This window comes from Lingula anatina, chromosome 1 (assembly GCF_051362555.1).
Source record: "Lingula anatina isolate TDL-2025a chromosome 1, LinAna3.0, whole genome shotgun sequence".
In the NCBI taxonomy this organism is placed as follows: Eukaryota; Metazoa; Brachiopoda; class Lingulata; order Lingulida; family Lingulidae; genus Lingula; species Lingula anatina.
In genome coordinates this window covers 64873465-64894607 of record NC_141767.1, presented here as the reverse complement: position 1 = coordinate 64894607, position 21143 = coordinate 64873465, and the positions used below count along the sequence as shown (strand labels likewise).

Here is a 21143-nt window from a genome sequence, read left to right as displayed (position 1 = left end):
TTTTTCACCCGTAGTAAGAGAAAGGTGTAATAATTTACGAATTATTAAATACTTTAATAATTTGGAAGCCTATAATTTCAAACTAAATTTTAAAAATACAAATAAACTAGTTCGAAGGTGCAAGCTGGTCTTGTTGTGATTTCTTCATTAGCAGTTTCTGTATATTCATCCGCCTTCGTAACGACCGCCATTTTGACAAGGGTTGGTTTTATTCGTGTATTCTATCCGCCATCATCAAAGATTTACCAGCCCAAAGTCGGTAAAGAAAATAAGGAACAACATCAAACGTATCCAAAGTTATGGCGGATGCAGACAAATTAAATATAGACAGCATAATTGCACGACTTTTAGAAGGTAAGTCAAGAGAGGTATCTTGTTTACGTAGCGGCCATTATTCCGGATTTGAATCACCGGTGAAAATTTTGTAGCAACCATTTTCACAGCAAATTCAACGACTGTCTGGCGATGTGATACATGCCTTTTAGGTTTGCCATACAAACTTCACCTTGCTATCCACATTTTAAAACGAATATGGTTTGATTTAAAAAGAGTAACGCAAATATATAGTAACGAAATCATTGAAATGGTTCAATTTTTGTTACCATTGAAACAAGAGCGCGTTTATCTATTTTTGTTCTTTGTCTGAATGAATTATTCTTAAATATATGCTGTCTGCTTTTTGAAAACAAGATCTGGAATCGTGTACAACCATTTGAAAAATAACATTTCACGACTGTTGTCATGGTGCATCCACAGTTCGACTCGTACTAAAGCACAATAACAATGTCACCCTGATGTGTTCTCTTACACAAGCATGTTAATGATTGTAGTTTGCTGCCCCTCTTAAAGCTTTCATTCTGTTCATTTACTTGTAGGTTAAATAAATTGTCATGTAATTTTTGTTAATAAGGAAATTTCTAAAATGGTCTTTCTTTGAAGCTATTTGGTTAGATTAGATATTCAGCTCCTAAATTCATCACAAATCTTATTTTATTTCTAAAAGGATAAAACATACATAAGTCATCAGGTTTTCGTCAGTGACTTGGTTTGGTTGTTGTAGTTCTTTTTATGAAACAACACCAAGTAAATCCAGACCATCCAAACAGTTATTAAGACACAAACTATTTATCAGCTAATATCATCTACAACCAAACAAGACTTTATAAACCGCATCTCACTACCTAATCTCAAGTGGACTTTGCCACACTACCCAATTTACCTGGCTAAGATGTTATTTGGCGTGTTTTAGGTTGTTTTGTGCTTATGCCCAATGTGCCAACAGATAGTGCATCACTAAGATACTAGTACACTCAGCATATTGAAGATGATTCATACATGATAATATTCAGTTACACAAGGATTTATTCATGCAATAAAAAAAAAAAAGAAAAGCCAAATTTTGAAGTGTAAATGACAAGATATATATCTTGGTTAATAGCATGTGACTATCGATTTCAATGTGAGGTCTAATTTTTAGTACGGTCAAAAGGGTATCACAAAAATGAGAATTTGTGGTGTGGAGCTTGAAATCCTGAGATTGGGATGCGACACAGTGTACTGGTTATATCTATTTCTTGGGGGGGGGGGGGGGGGTCAGTTTTACCTGTTTATGTCTCACAGCTATTTGGGAAGTGTGAAACTTTCATGTTGACAATGATTGTACACTTGTGACACAGGGATGTTTACAATGACTGGCACTGATAAGTGTGGTAGATAATAGATAACCTAGGAACCTAATCAAGTTTGATAACTGCAGTAGTGCTTGAGTCAATTTCATCTGGTCATTTTTTAAAGCTTATATTAATGATAGTGTTGGCTTCAGGATTTTGTAAAATCTGCCTTTGGCAAATTGGCGGATGAGTTGTAAGACTGAAGGGAGTGGCCTGAAATCTTCCTTTGAAAAAAAAAATGTATGCTTGATAGCCTATAGATAAGAAAGCATATGACTGTCACCTGCAACATGAGTTGCTTACTTTTGCAATAATAACATAACAAAGTTTTTGTTTGTTAAATCTCCAGGGCAGAGTACACCAGTCTTATTAAAGTTTAAGCAACTGAAAAATGTTGTTTATTTGAAAAATAACCAAAATTCCTACAATAAATTGAAAACCAATGGGTTTTGCTTTTATTTATAGTAATACTTAATGAGACAAGCAAACATTTATTGTACATATGTAATGTTGTAATTTCAATTTCAGTTAAACATAGATATTTAATTTGTGTGTTGAGTGTTGCTTTGCTTGAGTGTGTTATTTCCACAGCAGTTCAACCTTGTGGTAATGAAGCAGACCAGTGCTGTGTGGAGTAATCCTGTTTCATTTGATTTCAGTCCGAGGATCCAGACCTGGCAAAAATGTTCAGCTTACGGAAAATGAAATCAGGGGCCTGTGCTTGAAATCCAGAGAAATTTTTCTCAGCCAGCCAATTCTCTTAGAGTTGGAAGCTCCACTAAAGATATGCGGTAAGTTGTTATTGCATCCATCTACTTGTGTTTTCAGTTCGAGGCTCCAGATCTGGCAAAAATGTTCAGCTGACAGAAAATGAAATCAGGGGCCTTTGCTTGAAATCCAGAGAAATATTTCTCAGCCAACCAATTCTGTTGGAGCTAGAAGCTCCAATAAAGATCTGTGGTAAGTTGTAGCATGTTTTTAAAACTGGTCTGGAACAAACAGGGGAGGTGACATTGTATAATTTTGTGTCAAGGATATCAGAATTAAATCTGACATAGGTTTGACCTTTCAACACCAGTCAATACAGTTGTACTGCGTCAAAGATATAAATAATAAATTTGAAATGTCTCGGGTAAAAGGAAGAAAATCAAAAGAAAAGTAGTTCACCCTCCATGTTCCAATGAATCATTGGTGGCACCTGTCAGAGAATCTGGTGCAGCTGTGATAAACCAGGTGTATTGACATAGAAAATTGAAAGAAAGCAACCAGAGTTATTGAAACTATTTAGGGCAATGTTATATGTTGAAATTGTGATTGGAATTTGAATTTTCTCTGCATTCCTCTCGGCTTGACCATATCAAAATGAAATAATGTATCTTCGCATACTGTTTATTGTAGTCTATGCAATCCACAGTATCATTTGGAAATCTTTATTATTCTCCTGAGACAAATGCCCCAGCTAAGAGAACTTAAATGAATCAAAATTTAGATGCACCTTTGATCTGAGCTTTACAGAAACGCAGTAGATATGTCATTCTTGGCTGTGAGGTTAAGTTTGCAGTGCTTATCTAAGCATCAGGTTTCCATTTTATCTTCCTGTTAGAAAAACTGTAAGATCATTGCAAATAAATTTTAGCACTTTTCTAGGATGAAATAGTAAAAAGATAACCTGAAAGCATCCTTATTTTATGAAGATAGTTTTAAGTGTTACTTGCTGACATCAGACTGCTGGTAATTAATAAACATTACCATTGTTTTATGTCCTTCCAGGTGACATTCATGGCCAGTATTATGATCTCCTACGTTTGTTTGAATATGGTGGTTTCCCACCAGAGAGCAACTACTTATTCTTGGGAGACTATGTAGACAGAGGCAAACAGTCACTAGAGACGATATGTTTGCTCTTAGCTTATAAAATCAAGTATCCAGAGAATTTCTTTCTCTTACGAGGGAACCATGAGTGTGCAAGCATTAACAGAATATATGGTTTTTATGATGAATGTAAGTATGCACTAATCAGCATTAATAGTAACATCTACAAATTTCATTTAGGTGATGTTTTGATCTTTAATTTCATTAGAAAATTATTATGTACAGACACAGATGTGTCTGTACATATAGCCGTCACCTGCGTCTGTCGTCGCCGTTGCCGTTGCCGTGCACTTTTACCGTAAACACGATAAGTGGAAAACGGTTTTACATTTTGACTTGAAACTTACAGAACTGATGAATATTCATAATATTCAGGTCAAGTTCGAAAATCAGCATGATCGGGCCATTTTTAGGGAAGTTATGCTGTTTTTTTCACTTTTTTCAGCATATATGCAACACCGTAAACACGATAAGTGGAAAACCGTTTTACCTTTTGGTTTGAAACTTACAGAACTGATGAATATTCATAATATTCAGGTCAAGTTCTAAAATCAGCATGATCGGGCCATTTTTAGGGAAGTTATGCTGTTTTTTCACTTTTTTCAGCATATATGCAACACCGTAAACACGATAAGTGGAAAACCGTTTTACCTTTTGGTTTGAAACTTACAGAACTGATGAATTTGTATAATACACAGGTCAAGTTCGAAAATCAGCATGATCGGGTCATTTTTAGGGAAGTTATGCTGTTTTTTCACTTTTTTCAGCATATATGCAACACCGTAAACACGATAAGTGGAAAACCGTTTTACCTTTTGGTTTGAAACTTACAGAACTGATGAATTTGTATAATACACAGGTCAAGTTCGAAAATCAGCATGATCGGGTCATTTTTAGGGAAGTTTTGCTTTTTTTTCACTTTTTTCAGCATATATGTAACACCGTAAACACGATAAGTGGAAAACCGTTTTACCTTTTGGTTTGAAACTTACAGAACTGATGAATTTGTATAATACACAGGTCAAGTTCGAAAATCAGCATGATCGGGTCATTTTTAGGGAAGTTATGCTGTTTTTTTCACTTTTTTCAGCATATATGCAACACCGTAAACACGATAAGTGGAAAACCGTTTTACCTTTTGGTTTGAAACTTACAGAACTGATGAATTTGTATAATACACAGGTCGAGTTCGAAAATCAGCATGATCGGGTCATTTTTAGGGAAGTTTTGCTTTTTTTTCACTTTTTTCAGCATATATGCAACACTGTAAACATGATAAGTGGAAAACCGTTTTACCTTTTGGTTTGAAACTTACAGAACTGATGAATATTTATAATACGCAGGTCAAGTTCGAAAATCAGCATGATTGGGTCATTTTTAGGGAAGTTATGCTTTTTTTTCACATTTTTTCTCTGATTCAATTCTTAGGCATGTTAATAGTCTCATTATTGAACTAATAAGATATGTAAAAGTGGTTTTTTTTTTACATTTCCTGCATCTTTACAACATTGTTAGTTGATTATGTAAAAATGATGGTAAACTTGTTATCGTGTATTGTGTAATGAAGTGTCAAAAATGGAAATAAACACATATCATCGCAGTTTGTCAGATTCAATCATCCACTATGTTCAGAATCTCAGAATGGAGGAAATTGGACATTTAATACTGTTCTATTGATATTTTTCCCATCTCATCAATTTTCTTAGTTGGTCATATAAAAATGGCAGTAAACTGTTAATTTTGTTTTATGTTAAAAAAGTGTTAAAATGGAAATAAACCCATTTCAGAAAAGTGCTGTCTTGTTTACATTTTGGCATTTTCAAGATGTGACTTTGAAGTTCCATGGGCCTGAAGACCTTTGCTAGTCACATTTTCTGAATATCCATGATACTAATATTTTATTATTAAAATTGATGGTCATTATGCTGTTAAACATTATGCAATATTGCATCAAAATTTGAAGAAACCCCTATTTTGGGCACTGCTCCCATGATGACCATTTAAGGAAAATCATGTCACTTACTGTTCTCAAACTTACAGGAAAGAAACATGGGACTAAAATACAGCTTCAGTAGGCAATGCAGTCTGTTTGGTAATTTTTTCTGGCAGTTTAAACAGTTTTTTGTGAAAATTTAATTTTTCACATATTGGCATTTTCAAGGTGTGACTTTGAAGTTCTATGATCCTGAAGACCTTTGCTTGTCACATTTTCTGAATGTCCATGTTACTAATATTCTATTATTAAAAATTGATGGTCATTATGCCGTTAAACATTATGTAATGTTACATTAAAATTTGAAGAAACCCCTATTTTGGGCACTGCTCCCATGATGAGCACTTAAGGAATATCATGTCACTTACTGTTCTCAAACTTACAGGAAAGAAACATGGGACTAAAATACAGCTTCAGTAGGAAATGTAGTCTGTTTGGTAAATTTTTCTGGCAGTTAAACAGTTTTTTGTGAAAATTTCATTTTTCACATATTGGCATTTTCAAGGTGTGACTTAGAACCTCCACGGGCTTGAAGACCCATGCTACTAGTAGTCACATTTTCTGAAAATCCATGATACGTGCATATTATTATTAAAAATTGATGGTCATTATGCTGTTAAGTATTATGTAATGTTGCATCAAAATAGAAGAAAACACAATTTTTGGTGCTGCTGCCATGATAACCATTATGGGAAAACCGTGTTACTTATGACTGTCAAACTTTCAAAAAAGAAACACAGGACTAAAATGCAGCCTGAGTTGGAAAAGCAGTCTAATTGGCTTTTTTTCTGGAAGTTATACATTTTAGTGAAAAATTCATTATTATCGTGTTGGCATATTCATTGTGGGACTCGGAGCTCCCATGGACATGAAGCCGAATAGTAATCAAATTTTCTAAATGCCCATGCTATTTATAGTTAATAATCAAAAATTGGTGATAATTATTATATAATTTATTATGTAATGTTACATCAAAATTGACAAAAATCTTTTTGCACTGCTACTGCAAACATTATGAAAAGAAAACTGTGTTACTTATTATTATTTTTAACTTACAAGTATGATTTTTAGGATTGGCATGCAGTTCAAATTAGAAAGCCAGCTCAATTGGGTTATCTTTTATCATTGAATTCATGCAATTTTGTGTGAAATTTTCATTTTTCTCATTCTGGCACTTTCAAAGTATAAACTTGAACTCTGATGGGCCTGAAGCCTTATGCTTTTACTTTCGTTGGTGTTACCTGTTGTGCATAATTAAAATTTGATGTTGACTGTGCAGTTAAACATAATGTATTGCATCAGAATTGGTAGTCTCCTATTTTGTGCATTATTGTTATGTGCTTTTCTTAAGATGTGACTTATGGGCCTGAAAGATCTTTGAGAGGGTCAGTCTGTAAATTTCCCTTGGGTATCACTTACCTAAGTTCAGAGTTATAAAGTCATTAATAGGCCATTAAATGAGATTACATAAAGCACACTTGTTGATATTTCCCTGTAAACTCCCAAAGGTTAAGCTCTCTGCTAGATTAATAATAAGTAAGCAGTGATAATTATGCAGGTAAATTTTGTTTAATATTGCAAATAAGTTTTTATATATATATATATATATATATATATATATATATATATATATATATATATATATATATATATATATATATATATATATCAAAAAAGATTAAAAGTTTGAATGGCAGCATCATTGGAATTATATTTACCTCTGCCAAGGAGGTTATGTTTTCACCCCTGTTTGTCTGTCATCAACATAACTCAAAAAGTTACGGACCGATTTTGATGAAATTTTCAGGAACTGTCAGAAGTGGGCAAGGAGGACAATGATTAGTTTTTGGTCGTGGTCCGGATCAATAATCAATCAATAATAATCAACAATTGCTGTCTTGGCAGAGGTCTGCGCTCTTGGAGTGCTTTTCTAGTTTTGTTATGTTTTCCTTTTTAATTTTTTCTCAAACACTGGCATTTGTGACTTTTAACTCTCATCTGCCTGAGGCTCTGCACATTTTCTATATTTCCACATAAGCAGTTGTATTGTTTTTTATGTCTTTAAACATTATGTAATATTATTTTATGCACTGTCATCATTTTTCAAATATTGAGACTTTCATCATGAGAATTTGAACTCTCATGGTCCTGAAACTGTAATCTTACTGAAGGGGTGGATTGAGACCATCTTCTGGGTCTTCCGGAAGACGGTCAGGTTATTAAGTTTATATTGACTGGTATCTATTTTTTTCTGTTGGAAGACCATAAAAATGGAGGATGGATCAACATAGATACTTTGGAATACTGTCAGAAAATATCTCTGGGTTCGCTCCTGTTATTGACCATGGTACCTGTTGTGCATGATTAAAATTCAGTGTTGACTGACAGTGCTATTATAAGCATTATTTATTATTGCATCAAAATTGACAAAATGACCTATTTTGCATCTTTATTTTCTGTTTTTTGTCTGTACATTTGACAGCTTTGCTGCCTTGTAATAAGTATTATTATTATTATTACCTCCGCCAAGGAGGTTATGTTTCCACCCCTGTCTGTCTGTCTGTCTGTTTGTCATCAACATACCTCAAAAAGTTATGGACTGATTTTGATGAAATTTTCAGGGTAGGTGGGAAATGGGTTAACTTAGAAGTGATTAGGTTTTGGTGGTGATCCGGATCAATAATTATCAAAAACCGCTGCCTTGGCAGAGGTCTGCGCTCTCGGAGTGCTTTTCTAGTTACAGTATCATTTTTGAGCTATCTTTTCAGTTTTGCTTATTTTTCATGGCAAGGCAGCTTTTGTAACTGAGGTTTAATGTCTCCTTATTACTTATTCAGGTAAAAGGCGGTACAATATTAAGTTGTGGAAGACATTTACAGACTGCTTCAATTGTCTGCCCATTGCTGCAATCATTGATGAGAAAATATTCTGCTGCCATGGTGGTAAGGCTTTTTGTATACACTTGTTTTGGATTGAAAAGAACTGATATATTAAATTTTTTTAGAAAGATGAGTTGTGGCCTGTTTAAGGGTGTCATGTAACCTGTACCAAGAAATAATATTATATGTTATACTTGGCTGGCAGAGTCTATTTAAAGTAAGAGTCTATTAAAAAAAATTTGACAGAAATTAATGAAGCAGTCAGAAAAGGACCACTTGTGTTAACTGTAAAGTGGATTTTCACGTCAGGTTTAAGTCCAGATCTGCAATCCATGGAACAGATCCGCCGTATCATGCGGCCCACAGATGTGCCAGACCAGGGGTTGCTGTGTGATCTGCTCTGGTCAGACCCAGACAAGGAGACAATGGGCTGGGGAGAGAACGACAGAGGAGTTTCCTTCACATTTGGAGCAGAAGTGGTTGCCAAATTTCTTCACAAACATGATTTGGATTTGATATGTAGGGCGCATCAGGTAATTCATTAGCCATTGGAATTTGTAATTTTGTGCCTTAAGATTGGATTAAAGATAAAATTGTTTGACATTTTATATTGTTTTAAATTTCACACTGATAAACCAAGTTTATGTAATGAGAAATAGCATTTGACATAAAAGGGCAAACTTTTTATTTTAGGTTGTGGAAGATGGATATGAATTCTTTGCAAAGAGGCAGCTAGTCACATTATTTTCTGCCCCAAACTATTGCGGGGAATTCGATAACGCTGGTGCTATGATGAGTGTGGATGAGACACTTATGTGTTCGTTTCAGGTGAGAAAATATTTATAAACAAGCTTATCTGTAAATGGAATATTTTTTGCATGAAACTGCAGAAAAAAAGCTTTTTCCTTTACATGCTTTCAGACTTGGCTTTGTATTGCACATATTTTCATTTCCCCCCAAAATATAAGGTAAAATGATACATCAACTTTGAACATTATACTGCAGCTTGTTGTCAAAGTATTTCATTTTGTGCTGTAAATGCATGTGTATTATAAGCCTTTGGGATTCTAATCATGTTTAGTGTGATTGATTGCAATCATATATTGTATCATATTGTATGTGTCTAATTGCAAAAAAAAAACGTAACAAATTGTACGTTTTGTGTGCATTTTACCCAGTTGTTTCATATTTGTTTGCAATTTCAGTTCTCATTTCTGTCTTTTGTTCGTCTCTTGTTATGTATTTTCACCGGTTACAGCTGCTGCTGCTGCTGAAGAGAGCTTCTGCTTATTGTAAATTGCATGAGATGCCCCTCTGTCTTTGCTTTCCATGCTGCCGTCTTGGCTCTGGGCACATTTTGGTCCTGGTCCACCTGGTGCTGCTCCCTCACTGCTACTGCTCCCTCTCTTTCTGTTGCTGGGATCATTGATTGCTAAACCTGTACAATGATGAGTCGTCATTCACAGGGGATGCTTTTCCTTTCCTTACAGATATTGAAACCTGCTGACAAAAAGAAGTTTCCGTATGGTGGATTACAACAAGGTAGGCCTGTCACGCCTCCTCGTGGCAATGGCAAGAATAAAGGAAAAATGTAATCTCCCTACCTTCACATAACTTTTACAGATTCTAAAGCCTGCTGATAAGAAGAAATTTACCTATGGAGGACTTAATGCTGGGCGTCCTGTCACCCCTCCTAGGAACCAAGGAAAGAAGAAATGATAGGTTGTTTTGGCAGTGATTGCAGTTGCAGTGACAATTTTCTAGACAGATATATTTATCCAATTCATCCATCATAACACAGTCATTAGCAGACGAAGAGAACAGTGTTGTCTATTTCTCCTGTGCTATAGAGGACGTCATGCCACAATTACAAGAAGATATAAAAACTTGATGATATATTAAACAATTAAAACACTTAAGGCTTAACAAAAAAAGAAAAAACACAAGAAACATGTTGTTGTACAAAGTAGCATATTACTGTATTCTATGTAAATTAAAAATACAAACTGTCCATCTAAAATTAGTCACAAGGGGTACAGGATGTGGTTCATAATAATAGCCTGCCTCCATGGAAACAGTCCAGTCTGAGGTGGCTCAAAGCCAATCGAAACATCAAATGTTGCAGTGACAATACAAAAAGATCGGCTAGATTATTATTCATCTGTTGCCATTGACACGAGCATTGCAAAGTATGTGTAGTATAGTGGGTATGTTTCATTAGTGATGTAAATTTCAGTAATGCTCTGTGGCATTTGCAACAGACCAGTGATTTTATTGCAATTCAGAATCTGCCATTGATTGTTCAAAGATACTTGGCATATTCCACATCTTTGTAGCCAAATCCAAACCACATTGCCTATGTATATATATATATATAAATAAATATAACAAACCAAATATGAATGCTAAAGAGAAATGGGGTTGTGCTAAGACGTTAAGTTGATGTCTGCTCAGTACAATACTCTCCTTTGAGTAACCAGTACCAAATGTTTTTAGTGCTGGCAAGACTTCATCTTTGTGTTGGAGGAATATTTATCACATTCTAATACTTAAAAGAATTATGACAAGAACTAGACCAGTGTTAATCACCCAGGGAACTTTCTGTAAATGTGCTGTAAAGGTTCTTAAAATGCTTATTATCTAAACTTGGTGCACTCATATGGGCACACCATGTTGAGAATTTTAATTTTGTGCACAGCTGTGGAAATGGTCTAATTGAAAGCATTAAACAAGGGAGTCACATGGAGAGATTTGTTTTAAAATGGGTATCAAAAAAGTAACATTTATCCACATAAGATACTCGGGATCTTTGCGAGTTTCTCTGTTGATTCTCATACATTGTGCAGCAAGGTTCTGCTGAAAATTCATAGCCTGTGCATTTCATAAAAGCAAGTCCAAATATTTTTATGTCTTCTACTTGGTTGATTTATACAAACTGTTCATGAGGTCATTCTGTTAAATGTAGGTGAACTCTCAAGAAACCTTATCTTTGTGAAGTCATTCTGCACATAGTTAATATGGTGACACTTGGTGTCTCTGATACTCAAGTGGCAATCTCTTTATAATGATAATAATAATAATAATATGCAGTGCTACTTTTGATAGATCGGTTTCTTCAGATGGTCTCATCTTAGTCCAGGTTTCATGTGTACCCTCAGGTGATAAGTTTTATAAATCTGTGAAGTAGGAAGCACTGAATTTCATCAGTTTCATTAATTTGTATTTATGACAATAAGTTGACTCTGAAGTGTAAAACAATAATTGAATAAAGAGTATGAATTTTTTATGGGATTTTTATCGCTTATTCAATGGAATTATTTTTTAAGCACTGATGTACATTACAAGTCTTGCCCAAAATTTTTCTTTGTAGTCTGTGTGCATTATGTTTCTTGTCTGTGTTTACTTTTTGATATGTGACTGGTAACATTTCATAAAACATTTGTTACTACATTGCAAAATCTGATTTTCTAAAGGCTGGTAAGTTCAAGTTTTAAAAAAATATAGATTTACTAAATTCTATTTTAAAGAGCTACTTTATAAAAAGCTTATAAATGTTACGAGCGCGAGTACACACATATGGAACTGAAAAAATCTGTAACAAACTAAAGGCAATTGAATTGACGAGTTTACAAACAGGATATCAGGGGGAGCTTACAGTTGGTCCAGGCGGAGAAAAAGAAAAAAAATTGAATGCAACATTATATCTGAGTTGGATTTTTTTTTTTTTTTTTTTTTTTTTTTTTTTTTTTTTTTTTTTTTTTTTGGTCAAGTTGTCATTTCAAGGAAAGAATTTTGAATGTTAAGGAGGGCAAGGCAATTTCATTTATAAGTGCACATACCAAAAATAAAGATGAGTACTATTTTATACTAACTTTGCACATTGATGATGTACATGAAAAGAACAATGTCCAAAAAGGGTATTCCCCCCTTCTGCAAATACTGTTTATATTCAGGTTTAAAACTACAAGATATGATTTTTACAGGTTTTCTAGGTGATAAAATCAAGTACTTTTCAAGGACAAAAATGATAGAATACAAGCCCTTTAAAGGATATAGCAATTCCAAGTACTTGTTAAGGCCTCAAACTGAATTCAAGGTGCAGGACTAAACTCACAAAATAATAAAATGTCACTGATGTGGCCTTGTAATTGGAGTAATCTTTTTTTATTAATCATTAGTTAATTAAAGAAAAAAACATTTCAGACCACTTTTTGGTATATAGATGATCTTAACCCTATCAAAATGTTCCCATAACAAAATATTGAACAATTGGGCTGATAGAAACATTTGGATTATGCACAAAAGCAGAGTTACACTGTAACTGTCACAATAATTAAGTAGCCAGGTGTTTCAATATTCCTGGGGCATGAAATACTGTCCTCAAACTGGATAATTGCTCTTTGCGTGCTGCCACCTATTGAGCAAGCCGTGCATCGAACCGCTTTCTGTTAGTCTTCAGTACCCACAGACGACTGACTTTGCCTTTGTGTTAATTTATTTTACCTTCCTAACATTGATTCATCTGAGCAGACGTTTTGTTCAAGTATATATGCAATGCTGTCACGCTCGATCCGTGCGGAAACCCGCAGTCGGGCTAAGGAAGATATTAAGAGGGTGATAAATGCTATAGATCACGTGAGATCATGGTAAGATTTAGTGTATGCTCATTTTACTTTTTCACTCTGTCAGTGTCACTGGGTCGCTTGTTTCCGAAAGTTTGCCTAAACTTCATTCGTGCCAAAACGATGTGTTTTTTTACTAAGACAAAACAGCTATCGGTCCAAGGGTTCCATCCGTCTTTCTCATTTCCACAATATTCAGATTTACCAACAAGCTAATTTAATATACAGTCCATTTGTTTATTCATCTTTTATATGCATTTTCCTAGGGAGAAGAAATGGGTGACAATTGGAGACACAACCATGAAGATCTTCAAATGGGTACCAGGTAAGATGAAATCTGACATAATAATAATAATGATGATTAACTATGGTAATATAAATGTTACTTATTTGAGCATAAGTTATGACTTACGTGATACATTCTGAGGCTCTCTACACCCTCACCACTACTGTCCGTACTAGATGTACTCTAATAAATAAATAAATAAATAAATAATAAAAAAGTAGTGTAATATTTACTTATGATTTAGTGATAGTAAAAACCTATTTTGAAACAAAAAGTCATAATGCAATATGAATTATGACAGTGCAAATGTGCATGAAAGAGGGTGTAATTATTATTTAGGCATGGGCCCAGGATATTGAATTTTGTAACAATTATAAATTTATTTAAAATATTCTTTCTTTAATTTAAACATTAAGGATTGTAGTAATATTTACACAGTCATGTTAATGATCGTTATTCATATGGTTTAAGTTATTCTTATTTTGTTTTTAGTTTTGTCTTCTGGAGAAAATGGTCAGGTATGTAGGATCACTTAAATTTCTGGCTAGAACAAAACTCAGTCTTTCAAGAACGTAATATTAATTTTTAATTTTTATCTACTTAGGTATCATGTTGTCAGATGTTGGAAGTCTCTAATGAAATTTGACTTAGAGATTTGAATAGTGATCTATCCTAAACACGAAGTGGATACATTGTGAAGATCTTTTGAAGACAGTGTGTTTGCACTGACAAGGGTTTTCTCTTTATTTTGTACCAGCCTGGTGCTAAAAGAAGAAAGCTGTCTGCTAAAGAGAAGGACAAGACAAAATTATCTGTTCCAGAAACTGACCTTGGCTTGAGTCAAGACAGTACAAGTCAAGGTGTGTGGAAGGTTCAGAGTTGACAGCATGGCAAATTTCCTGACTCACTACTATAATGTTATAAAGCAGTTATTTTGAATTACTTGTGAATTATACAACAACCAAGGTGATGCCTGGTTTTGCTAGTGCATTTGTCTGCAATAACCACTAATTGATCCCTACACATACAGTTTTCACAGTAATCATATTGATATTGTGATATATAAAAGTAGTAATTGTAAAAAGATTGTGTTGAATGTGTTTCCTGTATTTTGGACTAGTAATGTAGATACTGTACATGGTTTTCCAGCAGTTTTTCTGCAAGTTTGTTTTGTCAGTCACTTTCTACAATATACAGAAATAATTATACTGCACAGGTATTAAAAGCTTTGTACCTATGGAACAGGTGTGCACTGAAGTTACATAAATGTAGCTGACATGTTGTTTCTCTTTGTTTTTGATAGCTGTGTATACAGAGGAGAACAGCCGACAGTCTCAGGATTCCAACCACAGTGAAGGGCCCAGCCTGAACAATGAGGACTCTAATCTCTCTTATCCCAACTCTGCAATGCTAGAAGAGTCGAACCAAGACAGCATGGATGGAGACTCCTTGCAGCTTGGTAGGTGTCAGTTTATTTGTGTTACTAAGATAATGTTTAAATTGGAACTTTATATGTGCTTTTTGTTTTTAAATGGACATTGCATAAGTGTTGTTGCAGTCAAATTGTATATTTGTAACAGAATTCCTCCTGAAGACTTTGGATTGTTTTTGCCAGAATAAAATAAACACTGTTAGAGTATTCTGTTGAATGAAACACTCAACTACATGTATAACATTAACAAAATTCAAAAATATCAACAAAAAGAAAATAAAAACAAGAAAGAAAAGTAGATTAAAAGCATGCTCAAATTATCATGAACATATTCATAAAAACTTGGGGTTTATACTTCAGGTGCTAGTCTAGATGACTCCCAAAGCAAGCCTTCCTTTACTAACTTCACAGAAGATGCCCAAAGCTCATGTAAGTGTTGAAGACCAGAAGCTGTAATGTGTGGCTTGTAGTGAAGGATGCAATATTCTGATCATGATCTGATCATGACATTCTTTACATTACAGAAATGCAAATAGAACAAACATTTCCCGTGCTGTTGTTCAATTCATGCAGTGAGTTTGACATTGGTTCATTTCAGTTACATAAATGTCCTTTGATGTGATATGAATTTAAGTCCTCCTTTAGAAGAAATGGAGAGGTACTAGAAATGTGACTTCTGTATTTTAGATCCAGATCCACCTGTCCTTGAGAGAGAAACCAATGAAGAAAGTGCAGTGAAAAAATTCCATCCAGAGGGATCAACCTTTGATGACTCCAGCACAAATGCCAACAGTTGATCAACACAGTTCTCTAGTTAAATAGACATTGTAGATTGATTTTGTGGCAGATAGCATTCCCACAGGAGGTTTTTCATCTCATTTGGGTGCAACTTTGGGTAGGAGGCCATCATTTTGATTCTGTAAAGCAGATGTTCAGTGAGTTGAGGACTGCAAACGCACATTCTGCTGAATAATTAAAAAATTATACTCCGTGGTAGTGCACCTGTGCTTTGGAATTAAATGGATTCAAATGTAAAATGGCAGGATGAGATTCAAATCATGATAATGTCGTGGTCAGACATATATAAATGTTTACTAGCGTTTTATTGGTCATTTTTATGTTGTCTAGGCAGTAGGGCTCTTTGCACATCAAGGAGTACATTTAACTAAACTGGTCCATTTTGGGAGTTCCTAACATGTAATTACTCAACTGTACAGGGTTTTTTACGATCTTTCGCAACTTTGCTTCCTGTTTAGTTGAAAGAATTCAAGTTTTGTGCCAAATCAAATTTACTTAACAAAAATGCCATTTTTTCCTACTCATTTCTTGCTTGCTGCTGATTAAAGGTATCCTATCAGGGATATTTTCACCAAACAGTATATTCTTTGAGAAAATAATTTTCTTCTACTCATGAGTAATTCCTTGGTCTCTACCTGCACATGGATGATGTTTTATGCTATTTTAATGAGACCATGTCTTCTTGTAAGTTTCAGAAAAAGATATCCATGTCAGGTAATTATTGAAGTGTTTTTATCGTTTGTGAGGTCTGAATTGGGAAATCTGTCCAAAGAAAATGTGACTCCAGGGCATTGTCATATTGGTTAGGTATAACTTCCAAGTTCATTGTACAACTGCAGCTAGTGCGGGACCTCAGTTTTGGTGACTCTCTTAAGTAATAGCCAGACTAAGTTTTCTCTGAGTGGACTAGCCAAGTTAAAGGTACCACTGGATGTGAGCAGGGATTTAGTCAACCTGTTGCAATTTTGCTAATGAAATGTTGTATTTTTCGTCATTATGTGTGAAAATGTAGAAAGTAGAATTATTATTTACTGGGAAAGCTTATCTTGTGTGAATGATGATACTTTTGTATCAGTCTTATGGTCCAGGATAAGTGCAGCACAGTTTCCTTAAATTACGTTTAGCAAGTCCTTGACACTTCCAAAATTGACTTTTATTTTACAATCAAATCTCAATCACCTCTGAGAACCAGGATTGAAAATGTGTTACTAAAGGCAGTGGTGTAGTTGATACATATGTGTCTGTTTAAAGACAATTCTATAAAAAGATATTTCAGGAAGGATCTTGTAAGTGCAATCAGTTTTCACCTTTCTTACTTTAGAGTGGATGATAGTTGAGAAAGTAGAAATTCATTCTAAATTGTATGTTGTTCTCTTCACCAATTTTTTTCCGTGTAAAACTGGATTTATGTAATGAGAGTAGTAAAATTATGCCAGAAATTTGTCTTACATTAACAAAATAATTCATCTTGATAGATATTTTTTTCTAACAGCAACATGCTGCATTTACAGGGGAAAGTATAATTGTCAGTAACAGAAAGGAAATAAAGGTAAATAATAATAACACATTTCATGTTTCAAGTTTAATTCTTACAGCAATCATGACAACACGGCAAGTTCCACTTGTACAAATTCTGCAGCAGGTTTTGTATAATACTTTCCATTAGATTTAACTCTATTGACAGTATCAAATTTTAAAATACCAAATAGCACCCATGCAAACATTACTCGCGAGTCATAGTCTAGTAGCCCATGTGAGAATCCTGTTGTGCACATTAAAAAATTGAATCCAAAATGTGAACTTTTTGCATTGCACAAAGTAGATTTATCCTCAAAATCTCTCCTGAATTGTGCCTAAATAAGATTCCATTTTCATGCATGTGTCATCCTTTTGACTTATCCTTTTATATGAGCTATGGAACAAATTGTAATGACTCTACACCAACTTCTTAATAAGTACATTGTGCAAAATAATACCTCAGTGTAAGCTGCATTATTGATGTCAACTGAATGATGCATACATAGTGTATCTGATAAGCACTGGCAAGTTTGAAAAAAATAAAAATACCTGTCTCTCTTTATGTACGTATGTATGTACCAACAGAAATTTGAAACAAAAAGACAAAACTTGCAACTTAACACAGACTGATGGTACTGACCTAATTATTGAGCAATGCAACTAAAAAAGAAAAAGAAAAAACAGCACCACTGAAACCTTCAACACAAGCAAACAAAACCATCATGCAATAAGCAAGCAAACACTTAAACCTAATTACATGTTAAGAATAAATGTGGCATTTGTTATGCTAATACTACAATAATATAAAAAATAATAATAATAAAAGCACACAATGGGTGGATTATTTGTATGCAAAAGTCATAATAGAATTAACATAAGCATTATACAATTATTCGGGTAATATTAAATGTTAGTACAAAAGTTATGATGATGCAGAAAAAAGCACATATCGATTATAATAAGGTCAAAGTGGTTAATTTATAAATACAACTGGTTCTGGGACTTTACTGTACATGGTATAACATTTGGCACTCTTGGAAGACATTACCTACCACTCTAATACATGCCACTTGAACTCTTACATACTTCACACATATATTGTACAACCATCTTTTTTCTTCTTTAACAGACATGATTACATTTTGTTAAAATAAACAGTTTATGTATCAACCTTATATCTTAACAGAAAAACTGATAAACTACAATGTAAAATGTTTAGTATAAAATATATCATTGTACACAAACTACGTACAATTTTAGGATTATATAGCATCTAACATATACAGATATGTCTAAATTATACTTGAGCAGGCAAGACAAAAATAACTTAATCCTACTTTGGTAAGCCATGCTATCAAAAAGCATAGCTTAAATGTTAAAATGACCATGTATACACTAATTTTGTTGTCAGTGCTACATTCAATACATTTTCATCTTCATTTCAATTCTGTTAGAAGGCTTCAACAAGATTGACAGATATTTCAAAAATCTATATTTGCCAACCTTTTATGTTAATTTTTCATTTTTTTCTTTATCATTTTTTCATTTTTTTTTTTATTGTGGTAATTAACCAGTCAACACTTGTGGATTGTTTTGCAGTCAAGTACGTACATCTGCATGTGATATCCCCTGCACAAGACCTGCAACCGTAACTTAAATAGAATGTCTAACCAAATTGTGCAACATGTTGGTCATCAAAAATGGTCCCCGTCTTCAATAAATCAGTGTTTCTCTTGAGCCCAACTCAATTCTTGGCCTGAGATGATACTTCCGTCTCTCCATTCTCTTGTACTTCTCTTCTTCCAAGACTCTGGGAAGGAGAACTGAAATGGTGAGATGCCAACACTTCACATAGCAAGCAGAAGCAGGTATAAGCAAGCATGGGTGTGTGGGATGGGGTCTACAAAATTACACAGTAGGTGGAAAGTAACCAGCTTCTTGTATAAATTACTAAAATAATAAATAGGAATCATTTTGTTCATAATAATAATAATAACAATAACAAGAGGAGAATAAGCCTACAAGAGCACTAGGCAGCCTGCACCAATTTTTTCACTGTAACCATGTAAGTTTAAGAACATTCTGCAGAATGATCCCAAACTGTGGACAGACTAATGCTACAGCTTGCAACGTGTACAATAGTATTTATAGGTATTACTGTAGCTTTTCAAGCCCTCCTATAAAATGTTATGCAAAAACCAGAGTTTATAAGTTTTACTAAATTTTATAATTAAGTTTTTAGTGTTATCTTGAAAATGTGACACCTGTACACTGAGCGAGCTTCAGCTACAATGAGCACACCAGCTCCTTCATTTCGATCCTCCATATGTGCACATTTATCCATCCCTGGCTGACAGCAGCAAGTTTGAAGTTTACTGTTCAAGGCACAAATGCACCCCAGTTATCTAGATTTAAAGTTTTAGTATGTGATGTAGTTCACATACCCTACCCACATTAGTGACTGGTGTGGTAAACTTCAATCAAATGCCACCAAAGATCAGACATGACATATATGGACATTTGAAAATGAAAAAGCTGGCCCATGTCTGATCTGAAACTTAGACCTCATGTCTGGAATATTGACTTGTAGTGAAGATGTGATGCAAGTTACATAATATTGTTTTAATCTTTGATAGCTTATAACTCTATTTCTAAATGTTTGTAAGTTGGGGTAAATCCTAATAATAAATATGCATCTTGTGATAAAGTGGGCAATAGCTTCATACCTGTTTTCTTTCTGAATAACACTGGAAAAACTGTTGGAATTGTGCTTCAGAGATCTTATTCCACTTGCCACACTGTCAAGATCTCTTTGAAAAGAGTTTGGGCTGCTAAAATTGAACCTGAAAAGTTGGTGCAAAATAACACTTTAAAATATATATTACAGTCAATTCTGATCTTTACACACACACACACACACACACACACACACACACACACACACACACACACACACATAAATAAACAAGAAACATGTGTGAATCCCAACTCTGAGTTTCACGGACATACCCATAGGGCATGACCGATCATCAGGAGGTGTTTATTTAAAATGATGTTTCAACCATTTTTTCCACAGCGTTATATATATCATTACTATTCATTAGTATTTAGATGAATTCATGAAAATGTATTTTGCATAACTTTCTATATTATCTGGTACCTTTTCGGTTGGTGTTGATTCAGTCTGAGGGGTGACCTGCCAGGAGTCTCAATGCCAAATGGACTGTACAGTTTGAGGTCAGGGGTTCTGGCAGCAAGACGAGCACTTTTCCGCAAACTACCTGGGGTTTTGTTGGGCGTGTCCAGGTTCTCAAGCCTTCTTCTGTTAATTTTCCTTCTCAGTCTCTGAAGATAAAATCAAAATGAGTCAAATCAAACGTACTGGACAACTCCAAAACATCCAACACTGGAAACAATGACAAGTGCCTGATGACTTCTGAACTCATCCTGGTACTGTACATTTATCAATGACAGGTATAATACTGTCATGAAAACATTTTAATCTTTACAATATGTCTCTGCCAATGTAATATCATCCCTATGTGGCACCCGCAGCGCAGCGTGGAATGCATGGAATGCAAAACCGTTCACATATGGCGTACTATTAGTAACTATAAACTGCAGTAGAACTAGGACTGAAACAAATGATCAACTCGTACCAGATACAGTGTACACGTACAAAACAACACAATTATCGTAGTTAACTCATTACCACAACAAGTGATGTATTACCTGTCGCAGTCTTGTCATGGCCTTGCCAACAGTTTCAAAAGTTATCTTCTTTTCTTTTTGTTTCTCGCCACTAGCGTCATCATCGGACATGTGTTCGCAAATGGGTGGGGACGACGTCATTTGTAGCTGGTATTTTTTACCTCTGAGGGAAAGGCGTCGCTTTACAGGAAACCAGTCACCCTTTTCACTTATAGCTTCTTCGTTACACACACATAAGCATTCATTTTCCTTCTCCTTCATCGAATTATAGCCTCTTCTTCTGAACGACAGTCCGATCACGCTCCTGCTCCTTCTGCTGAATGTAGCCATTTTGAATTTAAACAAACCGCTTCGAAGTCATG

At 34.5% G+C, this 21143-nt stretch overlaps 3 protein-coding genes across 6 annotated transcripts; 2 read left to right on the top strand and 1 right to left on the bottom strand.

Annotated features, from left to right (window-relative positions):
- The first annotated feature begins 152 nt into the window (after positions 1-152).
- LOC106162205 (serine/threonine-protein phosphatase PP1-alpha catalytic subunit) lies at positions 153-11698 on the top strand. 3 transcript variants are annotated; one of them, XM_087001698.1, is made up of 7 exons: positions 153-354; positions 2499-2630; positions 3441-3671; positions 8373-8477; positions 8724-8947; positions 9108-9242; positions 9905-10073. In XM_087001698.1, exons 1-7 carry the CDS (start codon positions 300-302, stop codon positions 10007-10009), a joined length of 987 nt encoding a protein of 328 aa, XP_086857824.1. In that variant the 5' UTR covers positions 153-299; the 3' UTR covers positions 10010-10073. The 3 variants fall into 3 exon arrangements, with proteins under 3 accessions (XP_086857824.1, XP_086857820.1, XP_086857827.1); XM_087001694.1 differs by lacking the exon at positions 2499-2630 and adding an exon at positions 2330-2461 and having other exon boundaries at positions 154-354; XM_087001701.1 differs by lacking the exon at positions 2499-2630 and adding an exon at positions 2330-2461 and having other exon boundaries at positions 156-354; positions 10038-11698.
- A 1147-nt stretch (positions 11699-12845) lies between these two features.
- On the top strand, positions 12846-17119 carry LOC106162147 (uncharacterized). Its single transcript, XM_013539316.2, has 7 exons — positions 12846-13060; positions 13303-13361; positions 13815-13840; positions 14080-14182; positions 14626-14781; positions 15115-15183; positions 15442-17119. Exons 1-7 carry the CDS (start codon positions 12969-12971, stop codon positions 15549-15551), a joined length of 615 nt encoding a protein of 204 aa, XP_013394770.1. The 5' UTR covers positions 12846-12968; the 3' UTR covers positions 15552-17119.
- On the bottom strand, positions 17120-21127 carry LOC106162132 (uncharacterized). 2 transcript variants are annotated; one of them, XM_013539278.2, is made up of 4 exons: positions 20803-21127; positions 20231-20415; positions 19797-19913; positions 17120-18893 (listed from the first exon to the last, which is right to left on the bottom strand). In XM_013539278.2, exons 1-4 carry the CDS (start codon positions 21109-21111, stop codon positions 18815-18817), a joined length of 690 nt encoding a protein of 229 aa, XP_013394732.2. In that variant the 5' UTR covers positions 21112-21127; the 3' UTR covers positions 17120-18814. The 2 variants fall into 2 exon arrangements, with proteins under 2 accessions (XP_013394732.2, XP_086857873.1); XM_087001747.1 differs by having other exon boundaries at positions 17120-18880.
- Between the last annotated feature and the right edge of the window lie 16 nt (positions 21128-21143).